This window comes from Spermophilus citellus (assembly GCF_964194105.1).
Source record: "Spermophilus citellus genome assembly, chromosome: 9".
Taxonomy (NCBI): Eukaryota; Metazoa; Chordata; class Mammalia; order Rodentia; family Sciuridae; genus Spermophilus; species Spermophilus citellus.
The window spans coordinates 51,876,182-51,895,284 of record NC_138191.1 but is presented as its reverse complement, the minus strand read 5'-3'; the positions used below and the strand labels follow the sequence as shown (position 1 = coordinate 51,895,284).

Genomic DNA, 19,103 nt, shown 5'->3' with positions numbered 1-19,103 from the left:
AAGTTCTGGAGAGATAGAACAAATAGGTACACAAAAATATAAATTAAAAATGTGCAACTAATAATGGTTAAGTTGGTAAATTATATGTTATGTATATTTTTTAAAATTGGGAAAAAAAGAAATAAGCGCAGTGTGTTTGTTCTGGAAGTCTTTTTCCAAGAGATAATAAAAAACTCTCACTAGAGAGAAAAAAGAAACATGGAAAAATATTCAAAATGTCAAAATAGTTTAAGTAAATTATTCATTAAACTGTAAACAAAAGTATAGATATTCTAGTAAAGTCATTAATAAAACAATTTATAATAGTATGCTATAGAGACCCTGAGATAATGATATGAAGTTTTTTTTTCTTTTTCCTTTTTCTTTTGCAGTGCTAGGAATTGAGCATGCAGGCATGTACTCTGCCACTGAGCTACACCCTCAGACCTAAGGTTAATATTTCAACAGCGTTGATGCACCTTTCTTATTTGCCTTTTCAACTTGCCCCATGAGGGCAAGAACTTTTTGTCTTTTTTTATTCATTACTGTATCCTCAATGTATAAAACAGTGATCAACACACAGTCGGGACAGTTTATTGGATACATGGAGGTCGTGTGTGTGTGTGTGTGTGTGTGTGTGTGTGTGTGTGTGTGCGCTCTTTGTTCTACATTCTGGGTGTAAAGTGTAATGCTAGGGTGTGTAGATAGGTCCAAAAAGAGGGGTATCAGCATAATTAAAAGGGTAAATTAAGGAGGTTAGTTTCAGACAGGATCTGATTTTCATCTCCAGTGCACATTTCATGGATCCACCATAGCAGAGGTGAAGTGATTCCAGCCAAAGCTTATGAAGTGGATGTCTTGGGCCTTGAACCAGGTAAAGAACTGGTCAGATACTCAGAAGGGTCTGCAGTGAAAGTAGGAATTCAAGGAAGGCCAAGAAGCATTGGCAGGGGTGGATTTAGACCCTGATGAAGCCAAGAAGAAATGATTGGGAAATTATCATTATTGGACATGAGTAGCTTAACCAGGAGCAGGATGTACTTCTGGTGGTGCTCACCCCTGAACAATGACCAGTTCATTGGTGTTCAAGTGAGATGGCTCTGAGTTGCAGGCACCACCTTAGAAGAAGTAAGGAGGGGAAGGGGTATCAAAAGGATAGAACAGGTATTTCAAATGGGGTTAATAAGTTTATTTTAACAACATGATCAAAATTAATTTTAAAACAGATTAGACTGAAATTTGTTTTCTATGCCTGCCTAGCAAGTGGGGGAATGATAATGGTGATCAGGGAAGTTTTTAAGAAAAAATATACTTATCTTAGTATATCTAAGCAGTGTAAATAATTTTGTAACTCTGCCATCCAGAGATAGAAAACATAGTCCCTGTCTCAGAGACTCTGCTGGAAAAAGGAGAAAATTAAAAGATAATTCTAATACAATATTATATCCTACACCAAAGAAGCTTAAAAGAGCACCAAACTCATCAGATAGTAGGCAAGGTAGGCGAAGAGCTCCTGGCAGTGATGTTCTGAGGCACTGAATTTAAGCAGAGCCAGAATGTCCCCAGAATCAAGGGATATTCACTCTTGACTCAGCCACAAAGAAAGTCAGTGACATTCCAATCCAGTTTACAAGGCCTTTATTGCTACCTGGCCATAGGAATAACATCTGTGCCCCCAGATGTAAAGTTTATGGAATAGAATCATTGAGAATGCAAAGTCACATTCATCCATCCACTTACTCACTATGTGTCTGTCAACAAGTTACTTGTACCTTGGAACTCAGTTTCCTTCTCTTTAAATTATGGGTAATAATAGTGTTTGTTTGGGGTACTAAGTTCATTCATCTAAAGAGCTTAGAATAGTTCTTGTCACCTCTTCGATGCCCATTCAAAATTAGCTGTTATTCAGTACTTGTAGGGCACATATTGATTTCCAAAACATTTCATACTTTTGTTTTCCAATCCTGAGAAGACCAATAATATATATTGATCAATAATAATATATATATTAAGAACTAATGCACAAAAGAAGTTTAAAAGACTTACATGATAACAGAGGAAGATACCTTTCCCTATTTCTTATTTTCTTTGAATGGAGAGATTCCCTAAACCATATCCTGGATTCTCTACTTTTTAACTTCCTTCATTACTGGGGAAGCAGTGTGATTTATCTGGTTGGTAAATTTAGGAAGAAAACTATGTGAGATTGGCTCCCCTCCCTCCTTGTTCTTGGGAGTGAGCATGCAGCAAGCAAGATTCCCCCAGTCCTTCTGTGACTGTGAGACAAAGTTGGCCCAGTTGAAGGGTTCAGTTTTAGCAAACACATTTGGCTGACAGATGCAAAGCAGCATTCTACAACAGGACTGTGTGTGTGTGTGTGTGTGTGTGTGTGTGTATTTTGTTTTCTCTGAGTCCAACATTGATTAACCATGAAATTTTCCAACAGAAAACAATATGAGTTGTTTTTAAAACACCTCTGTATGTGGCCACACACATCAAAGAATCAGTTTTCTTTTCTTTTCTTTTTTTTTTTTTCTATTTTTCCTGGAGACATTTCCCCCAGAGACTTCCATCCTCCTCCTTAAAACTGTATCACTTTGATGACAATTCAAATTTTAAAATGAAGAAAAATGCGTGCAAACTGTGGCAGAGACTATTAGTTGTCTGCCAAAATCCATTTTCTCTTTCCATAACAACAAAACCCGGGCTTCAGCTAGTCTCATTGTTGCCTAGATAAAGACTACACTTGAGTGTACATTGTATGTAAGTTTGGTTAATGAGATACAAGAAGAAATGTTATAAAGTATTTCCAGGATTCTCCTTAAAGGAAGGAAGTTCACCCATTTCTCATCCTCCATCCCGCTGCCTGAACATAGCTATGATAGTGGGAGCTCAGGCAGCCATATTATACAATTAAGATGAGGTCCCCACAATGAAAGAGAGAAAAGTATGAGGTATTGCAGGAAGCAGTGATTTGTTTTTTTTTCTTTTTTTTTTAAAGAGAGAGTGGGGAGAGAGAGAGAGAGAGAGAGAGAGAGAGAGAGAGAGAGAGAGAGAGAAAGAATTTTTTTTTAATATTTATTTTTTAGTTCTCGGCGGACACAACATCTTTGTTGGTATGTGGTGCTGAGGATCGAACCCGGGCTGCAGGCATGCCAGACGCGCGCTACCGCTTGAGCCACATCCCCAGCCCGAAGCAGTGATTTGAATCATGGTTTCTGACTGTCCCACAGCAGCATATGGACATGCACTGGGAACTTCCTGTGTAAAGTGCAGGTCAAGAATGCCCAGTTGCTATAGTGACTCCCTGCTTAAAAGAGGTTCTGTGAAAGGCACAGGACTATTAGTCTTGACCCTGAGTTCAGATACCAGCTGCCAGGGGTAGAGAATTATTAGCACAAGTAGATAATTATAATTGGCTTTGTCCTTTAGTCTGCCTGCTCTGAAGAAACTTTCTCACAGAAAACCCTTTGATGATAAAACCTATATAATAAATGTAACACAGAGATAAACTAGCTCTGGGCCATTGTTCCTCTATCAGAGGATGATGCCCCACCTGGTCCCAGTTTTCTTTGTGTATGTGTGTCTGTTTGTCTTTTCTAATCTCCCATCGTCCATTGCTGATTTCTGAGTCAACAGCAGTTCAGATCACAGAAAGGTAGACCCTGATAGCTTCAAAAGCTGCCTTACCAATTTTGAAACACTTATCTCTGGACTTACATGTGGGATAAAAATAAACATATCTTTTATTTAAGTCATTAACAAATGGTGCTAAGAAAACTGGATATCCATATGTAAAAACCTAAAAAACTGGATATCCATCTGAGAAATGGTTGAACTTCCTTCCTTTAAGGAGAATCCTGGAAATACCATATAACATTTCTTCTTGTACCTCACCTGCACAAAAGTCAACTCATAATGAACCAGAGACCAAGAAATAAGACTAGAAACTTTACAACTACTAGAAAAGAACATAGGGAAAATGGTCCAATATGTAGGCTTAGGCAGCAACTTCCTCAGTAGGACTCTTATAGTTCAGGAAGTACTACTAAGAATCAAGAAATGGGATGGCGTAAAACTAAAAAGCTGTTTTTTTTTTTTTTCCACTGTAAATTTTTGGCATCTTTGTTAAGAATAAGATTACTAGCTGTGTGGGTTTGTTTTAGTGCTTCTCTTTTGTTCCATTATACTGTATGTATATACAAAGTTTTTTTTTTTTTTAATATTGCTTTGTAGTACAATTTGAATTTGGGTAGTATGATGCCTCCAGCTTTACTATTTTTTGCTCAGAACTGCTTTGGCTATTCTGGGTCTTTTGTTCTTGCATACTTTTTCTTTTCTTTTCTTTTTTTTTGGTACCAGGGATTGAACCTAGGGGTGCTTAACCACTGGGCAACATCCCTAGTCCTTTTTATTTTTTTAATTTGGAGACAGATTCTGTCTAAGTTGCTTAGAGCCTCACTAAGTTGCTGAGCTGACCTTGAACTTGTGTTCTTCCTGCTTCAGCCTCCTGAGTCGCTGGGATTATAGGCATGTACCACCATGCCTGGCTTGGGCTTCCATATACATTTTAGTATTATTTTTTTAGTTCTATGAATAATGTCACTGGTATTTTTAAAATATTTTTTAGTTGTCAATGAACTTTATTTTGTTTATTTATATGCAGTGCTGAGAATCAAACCCAGTGCCCCAGACATGTTAGGCAAGCACCCTACCATGAGCCACAATCCCAGCTCCAATATCACTGGTATTTTGATGGGGATTTTATCATCAAAGGTTTTATCATCAAAGGGTTTTCTGTGAGAAAGTTCAGAGCAAAATCTGTATTGCATTGGATCTGTAGTAGGTACTATTTTTATTCCCATTTTACAGTTGAAAAAATTAATTAAAAAGAAATTGAGTACCTTTCAAAGCTTCTCAGTTAGTGGCAAAGCTGGAAATAAAACCCAGGCACTATTTCACAATAATAAATTACAGTTTTGCACAGCAGGCATTCCAGGGCAATCACTTTCAAACATTTTTTAACCATGATATCCAGTAGGAATCATAACTCAATACATCAAAATTAAGAAATAGAAAGTGATGTTTTATGAAATAATACTTTTACCAGATGTAATTCATTAATATATTCTTTATTTAATTTTAAAAATTGCTGATTACAGCTAATAAATTGTTTTTACAGGTCTCCAACGAATTTGAAAAACAATAATTTGGAGGTCAGGGATACAAATGTTAAATTGATATCTCTACTAGGATGTTTAATCATGCTCTCAAGTTTACTGTCTACAAACTCCTGATTTCATTAACTACTCCTACCCCTTCCCTTTATTCTTCCTCTCTAAAAAAAATGGCAACTTCTGTACTGTCCACATGGTAGCAACTAGCCACATGAAGCTATTGAGCCCATGATATGTGGCTGTTGGAACTGAGACATGCTAGAAGTATAAAGTGCAAACACGACTGTGAAGACTTAATATGAAAAAAGAACATAAAACATCTAATCAGTAACTTTTTATATTGATTATTTGTTGAAACAATGACTTAGACATAGTGTTAATATATGTTACTAATACGAAAATTTCACCCATTTTTTAAAGTGACAACTTGAAATTTTTCAATTACACTCAAGATTTCTATTGAACAGTGCTTGTTATGGTTGTTTTCATAGATTAAAAACCTTGGAATCATAGTTGACACCTTTCTCTCGAGTAAATCCTGCCCTCCAAAATAGAAAGTAGAATTCAACAACTTCTCACGGCTACACCTTTATCCCAAAACTTGCACATGTGTACACCACTTTCTCTTTCTTGGATAACTGAAATATGTTGTAACTGTTCTCCTTACAGTCCTTCTTTGCTACCCTCTTCAGTTTATTCAGCTGTTCCCCACAAAGTTGCAGAGTGATATTTTTACAAATTGTGTGTGTGCTGCTGGGAATTGAACCCAGGTCTTGTGCGTGTAATGCAAGCACTCTACAATCTGAGCTATACCCCCAGGCCTCAGAGTGATACTTTTAAAGGGTCACTCCTCTATTCAAAATCCTTCAGTGGCTCTTTTTCCCAGAGTAAAAGCCTAAGTCCTTAGAATGGCCTGCAAAGCCTTACAAGATTTGATGACCTACCCCACCCCATCTTCTATGATTTGGTTGAATGTCCTCCAAATGCTCATGTGTTGATTGCTGGGCCCCCAGCCTGCAACACTATTAGGTGGGACCTCTAAGAGGCAAGTCTAATTGGAAATCTCCCAGTTATATTGGGGCATATGCTTGAAGGGGATGCACAAGGTCCTGGATTCAATCCCCAGCACCACACACACACAAAAAAAGTTGATTAACAAAAACACCTCCGCATCCTTTTTGGACCTACAAAACTGTAATTTCACAGTAAAATAAGATTCTTATCCATACCTGGTTAACTTAACCCCAACCTTTTGTCCATTTTCTCATGACCATTAGGTGTTCTTGAAAAACTCTGAAAGAAGGATTTTCCTTTTTCCTCAGGCATAAAATCTTCTTAGGCATCTACACAGAGTCCAGAAATTCTGGTTAAAATATGTGCAGCTTAATCTCAAGATGATCATCTGGTACAACCGGATGTTGTAAATACAAGCAGTATTCATCCTCTCTATTGTAGACTGGCCACCCTTCACCCACCTAGTCCAGTGTCTGCATTCAGGAAGATGTTCCCTGCTAGGATATGATTTTTTGTTTGTTGTTTTTGTTGTTGTGGGGTCTTGTTTTGTTTTGAGCTGGTCTCACTGAGTTGCTGAGGCTGGCTTCAAACTTGCAATTCTCCTGCCTGAGCTTCCTGAATAGATGGGTTACACAGATGCACCACGGAGCCTAGTGAGGATGGGCACCTGTTGGATGGTATGTCAGAGACTGTAGCCAGGTTCCTTATTTCAGACCCAGGGAAATCAAGGCTACGAGAATTTAGGCATGCTTTTTTGGGAAAAAAAAAAAAAAAAACAACAACAACAGGAAACACACAGTGGTAGAAAAGGCACGGGAAGCCACATTGCTTGGCCCCCAGCATTCATCCCTTCCCACGAAAAGATCCTACTGGGCGGCTCAATCTAATTCGTAGCCTGGAACCACAGAATTTTAAGTTCACAGGCTGTGGCACCCACGCCGCCACACCTCCCCTAAAGCCGGGAGAAATAGAGGATCCCGTCATGTGCCTTCTGCAGCCGCTTGGGAAGCCGGCTTCCCGCAGCCTGAAACTCCGCAGTGAACACGCTCTCGCGAGACTAGCGGTCTGGGCTAGTGGGCCTGGAGGTTCCCGGAAGTGGACGAGAGGCAGGTCCACTCCCACCTAAGCCAGTGCACGCCTCGCCGGGTTGAATCTGGGCCTCCGGGGGACCCGCGCGAGGCGGAGTCTCGGGGACGCTCCCCGCTGGTCTCCGGGTGCTGGCGCCACCTCCCCTCCCTTTGCCCTTCACCGCGCCCTGCCCTCCCTGGGCTGCGGCGTTGGTCCAAGGCTGGGCAGCCGGCCTCTCCCCTTTTGCTTGCCTTCCCGTGCCCTCCCCCGAATAGCGCCAGACCCGGGGTTTCCCAGATGCCGCCTGTATAACTTGCTCACCGTAAGTGCTAGGAATGCTGCTGGCCTCCCGGAGAAATGCATTCTTTCTATCTATAGCTCTCTCTGTCCATCCTATGTCTCTTACAGCTATTCCAGGGGCGACAACTGCTTTCCTCTGTTCTCATCTCCCCATTGGTGGCTTCTGACCCGAATTTGGGAATGGGGCGATCTCCCACCTGTTATCTTTGAGCAGACTAATCTCCTGTAAGCAGAAGTGCCATTTGGAGACTTGACAGCCGTTTGGCCTGAGACCGGGGAATTTTTCCCCTTGAACTCCAGGCTTTCTTAAATAGTATCGCTTTTCTCTGAGAGTGCTTTAGCTTGTTTGGTTTTGTTATGTTTTATTTGTAAGAATTGACAATACAATATATTTGCTTCAGTCTTCCTCATTGTGCTTTAAGGGAAGAGAAAACAATTTGCCTTCTCGGATCTTCTTTATAAAATTCCTTCTTTCTCATTGCTCTGCTAGAGTTAAACCACATTTGGAACATGTAAGTGCAGCTAGCTGTCAACCCTGGAGAGTTTAAGGTAATAGTTATTTTCTTTTTTGTAATTCCTTTTTTGTGTGTCACAGGGGTAATTCATTTGATTTTGGAGTTCCTTTAATTCTTCTGAAAGATTTCAAAGCCTCCAGAATCCAAAATGGGACACGGTAAACAGATTAGAATTTTATTACTAAACGAAATGGAAAAGCTGGAAAAGACCCTCTTCAGACTTGAACAAGGTCAGTAGCAAGTTGTTTGAATAGCTCCTTTGTGTCTTTTAAATTTTAACTCATTAATGGGCAATTAAAAATTTTATTGGTTCTTCTTAGTTATACAATTTAAAATTTTTAAAACTTTATGTTAGGGACTGGGATGATGTCTAAAGTAGCAGAACTTGAGCTTGACAAGAGTAAGGCCTTAGGTTCAATCCCCAGCGCCAAACAATAAAACTTTGAGTTAGATACAGTTTTCTAGGATCTTCATATTCTGCAGATTAAACTAATTATATTTGATTTTAGTTAAAAGTGTTTTATATCTATTATGTAAGAACAAGGATAAAATAGGTCAATTTTCCTTCTGTGCAAACTCCCACATTAATGACCACATTATTTCTGATAGCATTTCTTTTTTTTTTTTTTTGACTTTTTTTTATTGGTTGTTCACAACATTACAAAGCTCTTGACATATCATATTTCATACATTAGATTGAAGTGGGTTATGAACTCCCAATTTTACCCCAAAAGCTCTGATAGCATTTCTTATTAAAACTTAGTGAAAATACTTTATATATAATTTTGCTGAGTATGTCTGTAACTTTGGTTTTTTATAGCTCACTCTTTTCCTTTACTGAACCTCTGAATTAGTAGAGTACAGCAAAATATAATAAACTATTTTTTATATTAATCAAAATGCTCTCAAATGTGGGGAAGATAAAAGCTGAAAATAGTTTCTTGCCAAATAAAAAATAGCCGATGAAATTATGCTGATATAGTTAAGCTGTGATTTAAAAGATCAAATTGTGTTTCTATAAAACAGATTCATAGATGCTGTATTTTCTTAGGTTTTGTAATTTTTCAACATTGAAAAATTTTCCACAGTGATTTTATGTAATATAATTTGTGAAATAGAAATTGAATATATGAAAAATAAATACAGCTCCTCCTTCCTGGTGTACCAAATGGACAATGATAATCATTTTGAAGAAATTTTGTTATATCTATAATATTTGAAGAATTAAAATTTATTTTTCTTTGAATTTCAGCCATCTCATGTGTTACCCCCAATGCCAACCCTCCTCTTCTTCCAACTTGGTGTGGCACTTAAGATCACCAAGTACTTACTCCATTTTTGGCTTTCCTGACTCTGCACTTTTCTGGTTTTGACTATTTTTTCCTCTTTACCCTCTAACTATTCCTGTCAACTTAATGTGTCTCACTGGACTCCCTTCTACATTTTAATTAATTGCAAGTATCTGCTAGGATTCCTTTTTTTCTGTTCCCCTAGCCTCAAAGAATTATGCATTCTTACTGCCTCAGCTGTTTCCTCTGTGCCAAGAACTCCTTAAAAGAGGTCCTTGAGCTTTGCTTTCTTCATGGAAGCTTTTGAGTACAGTGTAATGACAAGTGTAAGGAATCAGCATTTTCCTGGCTCTGCTGCTAACAAATTATGTGGTTTTCATCAAGTTACATTTTTAGCATTAATTCCTCTATTTGTGAAATAAAGATATTCTGCCCTTCTCCAGAAGGGCAGTTAATAAATACTTGCTGATCGATCACTACAACTCTGATTAAATGTACCAAAACTTGGCAAATTCAGCTAACCTGTTTGAAGAGGGAACTGTGAAGTTCTTATGAAATAAGAATGATGTGGTTGACTTTGTAACTCTAGTTAAAAAACAGTAATTTCGTCCAAATGCTATGAATGGGAATATGTCACTTTTTTTGTAGTGATCATATTATTTTAGAAGACAATTTGTAATGTGAAGGATGAATTAAAGAGAGGGAACACTGGGACAAGAAATCATCCAGAAGGCTCTTTTAAAAAACCTGTCTGGGGGTTGGGGTTGTAGGTCAATGGTAGAGTGCTTGCCTAGCCCATGTGAGGCACTGGGTTTGATACTCAGTATAAAAGTATTGTGTCCATCTACAATTAAAAAAAAAGCTTAAAATGGTATCTGGTTAAAGATAAGGATTTAACAATATCAGAGTTGCAAAGGGGGACAGAATGGGACATTTTAAAATGCATAGGACTTAGTAACCAGTTAGAGTGAAAAAGCTGGGAATTTTTAGTTTTTTCATAGTTAATTGACAAACAACCAAACCCTTCTTCATTTTTCTTTTCTTTTTTCCCTAAAAGAATTTATCTTGATTTTCAAGACTGACATCTCTGTAGATTCTTTTAATTCAACAAGTAGAAGACTGAATAATTATTTTCTAGCCAAAGCATGAGTCTTCCCATTTTATTTATCTCACTTAGTAGCAGAATAATGAACATAATAAGTATTCTCCATATTTGGAATTCTTCCATCTTTTATATAGGTTGGTTAAATTTATCATTTTTCTTCTTTAAGAAAATATAAACATTTTATATTTTATATATAAACATTCTTTGTTTAGGAGCTTCAGTTTCTGTAAATCATGTGGAGGGAAAAATTTCCATTTACAATAATACTTTATCACTCATCTTGCTAGCTGTCTCCAGGAGGGATATGTATTGCCTTTGTCTGCAAATCTGTAATATGTATTGCAAATCTGAATAAAGTATTCCTAGTTTTAGCATGAGGAATAGGATAGCCACGCAATGTACTGCTGTGATCTAAGTCAATTTTAGCATGATGATGATTAATTATGGAATCTGGCATAGGCCAGGTATTCTAGTGTTTCATTTACTGTACATAAAAATTTTAGTTTCTATGACTTGGATTAGAGGTCTAGAGTGTCTTGTATACACTGATCTATGTATTGGGACACAGAAAGACAACATAGACTATTACTTTTTCTTCTTTCTTTCTTGCTTGTGTGCTTGCTTTTCTTTGTGTTTTAATTCTTTAAAAGTAACCCAAGCTGGGTGCAGTGGCACACACCTGTAATCCCAGTGATTTGAGAGGCTGAGGCAGGAGAATTTCAGGTTTGTGGTCAGCATCAGCAACTTAACAAGACCCTCAGCAACTTAGAGAGAACCTGTCTCAAAATAAAAATAAAAATTAAAGGCACTGGGGATGTGACTTAGTGGTAAAGTACTCCTGGGTCCAATCCCCAGTACCAAAAAAAAAAAGTGTTTAATTTTGCTAATATATGAACTAATATTAACACTCCCAATTTCTGTCAGATAAGTTAAAAAACAAACAAACAAACAAACAAACAAACATAAAACATTATGAGGAAAGAATTGAGGTCATAGGTCTGGGGGCACTTCCAATCAAACCCTTGTTTTTTTCAGTATGTTGCCATGGATTACATACATACTTAAGTCAAGTTAAGTAGATAAACAAGTTATATTATGTTAAATAATAGGGGTTAGAAATGTAATTCAGTGGTAGGGAGCTTGCCTAGCATGTGTGAAGCTCCAGGTTCAATGCCCAACACAACAAACACAAAACAAAACAATCTTTCCAAAACTCTGAAACAAGAGGAAGAATAACCAGAAATGACTCTTTTACTCTACTGAAGTTGGGAAAGATGAGTTACAAACTTTCTTATATGAAACTTAGAAAATGTGAGAAAAAAATAAAAAGCATTTATCTTTTTCAGATACACAAACGATAAAGTTAATTGCTTTACTGAAGGAAATTCATACTGTGGAACAGAGTTTGGCACACTTTTTCCCCATAAACTTTCAGATAGCAAATCTTTTCAGCTTTGTAGGTTACGCACTGTTGGAGCTAATGAACTATGCCATTGTAACCCGAAAGCAGACATAGGCAATGAATGGGTATCACTGTGTTCAATGAAACTTGATTTATAGAAACAATTTACAGTATGTCCAGTTCAGTATCTATACATACTTTCCTTTCTGTAGCAAAAGTGTTTGAATATATATTTTAGAAATGCTTCCATCATTGTGTGATTTTACCCATGTGAACGAACACATGCCCACTTTAAAAAATTGATAACCAATTTTCCTTTGTGTTTAAAATCTTCCACATAAAAGTTTTCAATTGGTTTTCACATCATTAGTTTATTATAGTCATGCCTCAGAATTTTGTGTGATTAGCTTATAAAGACAATTGCTGAGGTCAGAGAAAATATAAATTCACTAGCATTTCAGCAAAAGTCTTTATACAGTTGGTGAATGTGATTAAAGATTAATATCATGGGGCCAGGGTTTTGGCTTCTCAGTGCCACATAAATAAATAAAATAATGGTATTGTGTCCATCTACAATTGAGAAAAAAAGATTAATATATGGTTTAACGAACACAGCACTAAGATTGTCTTTTATTTGTATTTGGATACCATTGTACAATATTTTTTCCACCTTTGAGGCCATTAAAACCACTTATCAAAATATAGAACTTTGAACTTTGAATCACTTTATTACAGAATATTAAAGACCTTTAAAAATAATGAAATTTATTTAATCACATTGTTTTTACTGACAGTATCAATATTAGTTTTTACTGAGAGTTGAAAGACTTCCACTTATTAATAAATAAAATTAGTTATTAAAAAGTGTTTATTTCATTTATATCTTATTCCTTTAATTTTCTCTGGTGTTTCACAATTTACATAGTTTATTGAATTTACGTGTACATTATATAAATACTCATTTTGGGAATGCTTGTCTTTTTTTCTGAAGTTAGACTATTTATTCAAATACTGTTTTAAAGATGTTAGATGAGTTTTAACCTTTGTACTGCAAGTTCTCTGAGTCTTTGTGTAATTAGAAAAACAATATTTGTATAAATGTAATGGGTGGCAGTTTGTTTAAATATGTCCAATTGGCTAGTCTCTGATATTTGCACATGCTTAAAATGTCACCATTTTCCCTGATGATAAATGTAATCATTCTTGTAAAGGTATATAGATGATTCTCATAGACACTAAGTATTTTATTTCATGTTTTAATTCTACATGCAACGATTTCTTAATCTATTCTTTTATGTTGTAGCTCTAATGACTTTCACCAATTATAAGAATGTATAAAAAAGACGTTTTTTTTTTCCTGTGCTTTTTGTTTAAAAATATTGAGATCATACTGTTTAAACAATTTTGTAACTGCTTTCCCCCCTACTGCTTAAAATGTTATTGAGTATATATTACCTTCCTTACTACCTTGTTTTAGCCATACTTTTTCCAAGAAAGGATTTCAGATACATAAAATTTAACAAAGTATTAAATGCTGTTTAAATACCTTTTGATACCATGATTTAAAATGGCTTTGTGATATTCCATCTTATAGATATATCATAAATTATTTCATTATTTCCAATTATTAGATATTTAGGTTTTTGTCAGTTTATTTAATCATAGTAAATGAGATTATGATAAATATCCTAATACATGACCTATGTTTGCATCACTATTTCCTCAAAAAGATATATACCTACATTAAATTATTAGGTCAAAACAATAAAAATTCTTGGGGCTGGGGTTGTGGCCTAGCATGGGTGAGGCACTGGGTTCCATCCTCAGCATCACATAAAAATAAAGGCATTGTGTCCACTTACAACTAAAATATATATATATATATATACATATATATATATATATATATATATATATATATGTATATATATACACATACACACATATATTTGTATACACACATATATAATGTATATAAATTCTTAATATATCAATGCTATATTAATTTGTAGAAAAATTGTGTATGTAGTTCTGTAGTTCCATGGGGAAAAAATTCTTGGTTTTATGGTACAATGTGAAAAGTGAGTCTCTGGATGTTTAGTTACTTAATAACACTGTTTGGATAATTTGGTTTTGATTTACTAACACCATTTACTATGAATAAATTTATATCCATATTTTATTTCAATTCAGGAATGTAATTAACAGTTCTTATCACTAACTTTTTTCAGAAATGGTTAGAACTTCTATTTACTCACATTATTCATACTACAGTATGAAAGCAGGCTATATTTCTCTTGGCAGTCATATAATTTGATTGGATTAGAGTAAATTCAAAGAGTCTAGTATTCTATCGTGTTTTACTGAAATCTTTACAGAAAATATCTTTCCCATTATTTAGTATTGTAGAAAAATTTACCACCTGTTGCACATCAATGTGGGCAATTTACTGCTACAAAAGAATAATTTTAGACTTGAGAGGAACATACCAACATGTTCTTAGTGTCAGGATTTGCCTTGAACCATACTAATTTTCCTTCTTTCCTTCATTCCTTTCTTCCTTCCTTTCTTCCTTCCTTTCTTCAGGGCTGGGAATGGAACCCAGGGCTTCCAGCATGGTAGATAAGCCCTCTGCTACTGAACTACATCACCAACCCTATTATTACTATTAACTATTTTTTTTTCAAATTTTTTTTGTGTGTGTGTGGTGCTAGGGATTGAACCCAGGGCTTTGTGCATGCAAGGCAAGCACTTTACCAACTGAGCTAAATCCCCAACCCATCAATTTTAAAATTTTGAGACAGGTTTTTACTAGATTGCTTAGGGCCCTACTAGGTTGCTGAGCCTAGCCTCAAACTTGCAATCCTCCTGTCTTAGCCTCCCAAGTTGCTAATCCTCCCATCACACTTGGCCCAAGCTGACTGTAAACAGCAATTTATACTGTTACCTCTGAATCATATCCAATATAATATTCACTATAACTTTCCCCCCTTGTTTATTTGTAACAACCCTCTCTGATAGTGAAAAACCTGATTCTCATAATCTTTGTTTTTGAAAGGTATTTTTACCAGGTATAGGATTCTAAGCTAACCATAGAGGCATACCTCAGAGATATTGCAGGCTCCATTCCAGACCAAGACAATAAAGCAAGTCACATGGTATTTTTGTTTCCCAGTGTGTATAAAAGTTATGTGTACCTTATACTGTAGTTTACTGAGTGTAAAATAACATTCTGTCTTAAAAAAAACAATGTACATACCTTCATTAAGAAATAATTAGAGCTACAGGTATAGCTCAGTGATACAGTCCTTGCCTCACTTGTGTAGGACCCTGGATTTGATCTCTAGCATTGGGAAAAGAAAGGAAGGGAGGGAAAGGAAAGAAATATTTTATCACTAAAATATGCTTATGATCATCTGAGCCTTAATGACAATTCTCAATGTTGATTCCTACTGACTGATCAGCACAGTGGTTGCTGGAGGTTGGAGTAGCTATAGCTATTTCTTAAAATAAGGTCACATTGAATTTTGCCATCTCAATCAACTTTCACAAAAATTGTCTATAGCATGGGACACGCCTAGCATTTTACCTACAATAGACCTTCTTTCAAAACTGAAGTGAGTCTTCTCAAACCCTGCCATTGCTTTATTAACCAAATTTGTGAATATTCTAAATCCTTTGTGTCATTTCAACAGTGTACACAGCATCTACCAGTAGTTTCCATTTCAAGAAACTACTGTCTTTGCTCATCATACAAAATAACTATTCATCCATTAAAGTTTTAAATAAATTACAGCAATTCTGCCATATCTTCAGGCTCCACTTATAATTCTAGTTATCTTGCTGTTTTCATTACATCTGCAATCACTTACATCACTAAAGTCTTAAGCCCTCAGAGTCATCCATGAAGATTGAACTACACTTTTTTCAAATGCCTTTTAAACTTGATATTTTGACCTCTTTCCATGAATCGTGAATGTTCTTAGAAGCACCTAGAATGGCAAATCCTTTTGAGAAGTTTTCAGTTTACTTTACCCAGATCCATCACTATTGATGCCAACTTTAGTCTTACAAAATGTATTTCTTAAATAATAAAGACTTACCAGGGAACAATGGTACACATCTTTAATTCCAGAAACTCAGCTGGCTGAAGCAAGAGGTAGATCACAAGTTTGAGGCCAGTTTGAGCAACTTAGTGAGATCTTGCCTCAAAACAAAACAGAAATTTAAAAGCAAGGGCTGGGGATATCACTACGAGAACTTCCCTGGGTTCAATCCCTAGTACCACTCAATACATACATATATTTGTACTTAACAGTCAGAATTATTCCTTGATCCATGGGCTACAGAATGAATGCTTTTTTAAACAGGCATGCAAACATTAATCTCATTGTACATCTGCATCAGAACTCTGATATGACCAGGTGCATTGTCAATGAGTAATATTTTGAAAAGAATTTTTTTTTTTTTTTTTTTTTTCTGAGCAGTAGGTCTCAACAGTGGGTTTAAAAATATTCGGTAAACCATGTTGTAAACAGATGTGCTATCATCCAGGCTTTGCTGTTCTACTTATAGAATACAGTCAAAGTAGATATAGTGTAATTCCTAGGGTCCCTAGGATTCTCAGAATGGTGAGTACTGACTTTGACATAAATTCACCAGTTACATAAGCCCTAACAAGTGTCAGCCTGCCTCTGAAGCCATGCATTGACTTTTCTGTAGCTATGAAAAACTCCTAGATGTCACTATAAGACTGTTTCATCTACATGTAAAATCTGTTTAATGTAGCCACCTTCATCTTCATCAATAATCTTAGTTAGATCTTCATACTGCAGCTGCCACCTTGGAATCTGCTTTGATTTTTATATTAGGAAGATATCTTCTTTCCTTAAACCTCATGAGCCCACCTGTGCTAACTTCAACCTTTTCTTACATCCCTTAGCTTTCATAGAATTGAAAAGAGTTAGGGTCTTGCTCTGGACTAGGCTTTTGCTGAAGGGAATATTGTGGTTCATTTAATCTTCTCTTCAGACCATTAAATCTTTTTTCCATATTCAGCATTAAGGCTATTTTCCTCCTTTATTCACATCTTTGCCTCAGTCTGGCTGGGCACAGAATTACGAGCCACTCAAGCAGGAACAAAACTTTATTTTTGAAAAAACCGCCAATACTCCGTACGCACCGGCAAGCCAAAACCGGTCCACCCACACGCCCGTCTACCGGAACTGGGGGGGGGCGGACCTCCCCCGGAATTCCCTCCTACTATCCTTCCCCAACCAATGGGAACTCTCCAGGAGTCCCGTAACATGAGTCCTGTAGCAGACCCAGGTGAACAGCAGGAGTCCAATTTCCATATGAATGTAAATCTTAACATAATCATATCATCTCAATGGCTAGCTGGCGTCACCTTACAACCGAAAGTGCCATGCATCATATTACTTGCTTGTGGCTCCTAGCATTTGCCCCCTTCTGTTTAATTAAGCAACAGGCAATGTGGCTAGGGACCGTGCCTGTTAGGTATGTCCAATTCAACATATGGTTCTTACCCGTCATCGGAAAACTGACCTCTAAGGGGTCAGCCTCCTGTCTTAGGTTGATACACTGCAACTGAATCATACCCATCACTGACTACCGGTCCAGTATATAGCCATACCTGTGGCTAGGCCTATGCACCAGTGGGGGGGTGAGGTTCTTTGCCTCACCTCTGTTGGCCCCCAAATTTGACCTTGGTGCCGGTGGGGGGGTGAAGTTCTTTGCCTCACCTCAGTTGGCCCCCAAAATTAGACCATCTCTAGTAGAAGGGAGGAGGATACAGAAATGCCACGACATCAAGTCAATAGACGGCTCTTTAGGAAAAATTGCATCACTGGTGACACATCAGCAAAGATACGCCAGCACTACCATAATTCGCTGCATCAACAGATAGAGCACAAAGCATACAAGTGATACATAGTCCAGGCAAGTTTTGTAAGCAGTTCAAAGTGGAGGAATCTATCAATATGTCCATTTCATCCCAAAATAAATCGACTCAGTGATTGAGCCCCATCAGTGAATATATTTGGAGCATTTATGATAGGGGTTTTTCTTGTCATTTTTGGAAAAACTACAGGATGCTTAGACCAAAAAGACAACAAAGGATTAGATGGTAAGTGATTATCAAATGAAACACTAGTTTTACACATGATTATTGCCCAAGTATTTAACTCATTAGCTAACTCATCAATTTGATCCATAGTATATGGAGTAATCATTTTATTGGGAGAAATCCCAAACACTCCCTTTGCTGCTTTTATTCCTTTGACTATTAATTGTCCTACAGCCTCAGGATATCTAGTAAGAATAGTGTTAGGAGAATAAGATAAATGTATCCACAATAATGGACCTTCTTGCCAAAATACTCCTGTAGGAATATTTTTTGTTGGTAGTACAATAAATAATAAAGGCAAACTTATATCAATCCTATCCAAATGCATATTTTCCATATATGTTTCAATGATTTTTAATGCTTTTCTTGCTTCAGGCGTTAACATGCGGGGTGAATTTGGATCTGATGGACCTTTTAGAATATCAAATAAAGGTCCCAACTCTCCTGTTGGTATGCCTAGATAAGGCCTTATCCAATTTATGTCTCCCAATAACTTTTGAAAGTCATTAAGTGATTTGAGTTGATCTACTCGTATTTGAATTTTTGGTGGACAGACCATGGTTGAGGATAATAGAACTCCTAAATAATTAATTGGAAGATTTAATTGTACTTTATCTATTGCTATCTCTAGATTATAATTTTTCAATAAGTTTGTAAGTGTGGCATAACATTCTAGCAATGTGTTTTTATCTTTATGTGCCAATAACACATCATCCATATAGTGAAATATTTGTAGTTCAGGATTTTGATTTCTAAGTGGTGGATTGCTTTATTAACATAAATTTGACACATAGTTGGGCTGTTAGCCATCCCTTGAGGGAGTACTTTCCATTCATATCTCTGATCAGGACCTTCATGATTCAGTGCAGGGATAGTAAATGCAAAATGTGGACTATCCTCGTGATGAATTGGAATTGAAAAGAAACAATCTTTAATATCTATAGCTAAAACATGCCAGGTTTTTGGTAAAGCAGACAATTGGGGAATCCCTGATTGAGCAGGTCCCATAATAACCATCTCATTATTAATGGCTCTTAAATCTTGTAATAATCTCCATTTACCAGATTTCTTCTTAATGACAAAAATGGGAGTATTATGGGGGGATACGG

The 19,103-nt window shown here is 36.5% G+C and overlaps 1 protein-coding gene and 1 long non-coding RNA gene across 6 annotated transcripts in view; one reads left to right on the top strand and one right to left on the bottom strand.

Annotated features, from left to right (window-relative positions):
- Positions 1-19,103, top strand: part of AGL (amylo-alpha-1,6-glucosidase and 4-alpha-glucanotransferase) — a 117,155-nt gene that overhangs the window by 31,363 nt on the left and 66,689 nt on the right. Inside the window, exons 1-3 of one of the 5 annotated variants that reach the window (XM_081306141.1) lie at positions 7,599-7,763; positions 7,961-8,050; positions 8,134-8,283. In XM_081306141.1, coding sequence (XP_081162267.1) covers positions 8,202-8,283 — 82 coding nt within the window. In that variant the 5' untranslated portion in view covers positions 7,599-7,763; positions 7,961-8,050; positions 8,134-8,201. Of the gene's footprint in view, positions 1-7,421; positions 7,561-7,598; positions 8,051-8,133; positions 8,284-19,103 lie in introns of those variants that run through there. The other 4 variants (XM_081306142.1, XM_081306143.1, XM_081306145.1 and 1 more) reach the window with 4 other exon arrangements.
- LOC308655827 lies at positions 378-7,663 on the bottom strand. Its single transcript, XR_014023523.1, has 3 exons — positions 7,560-7,663; positions 6,386-6,499; positions 378-1,097 (listed from the first exon to the last, which is right to left on the bottom strand). It is a non-coding gene; the product is annotated as an uncharacterized lncRNA (long non-coding RNA).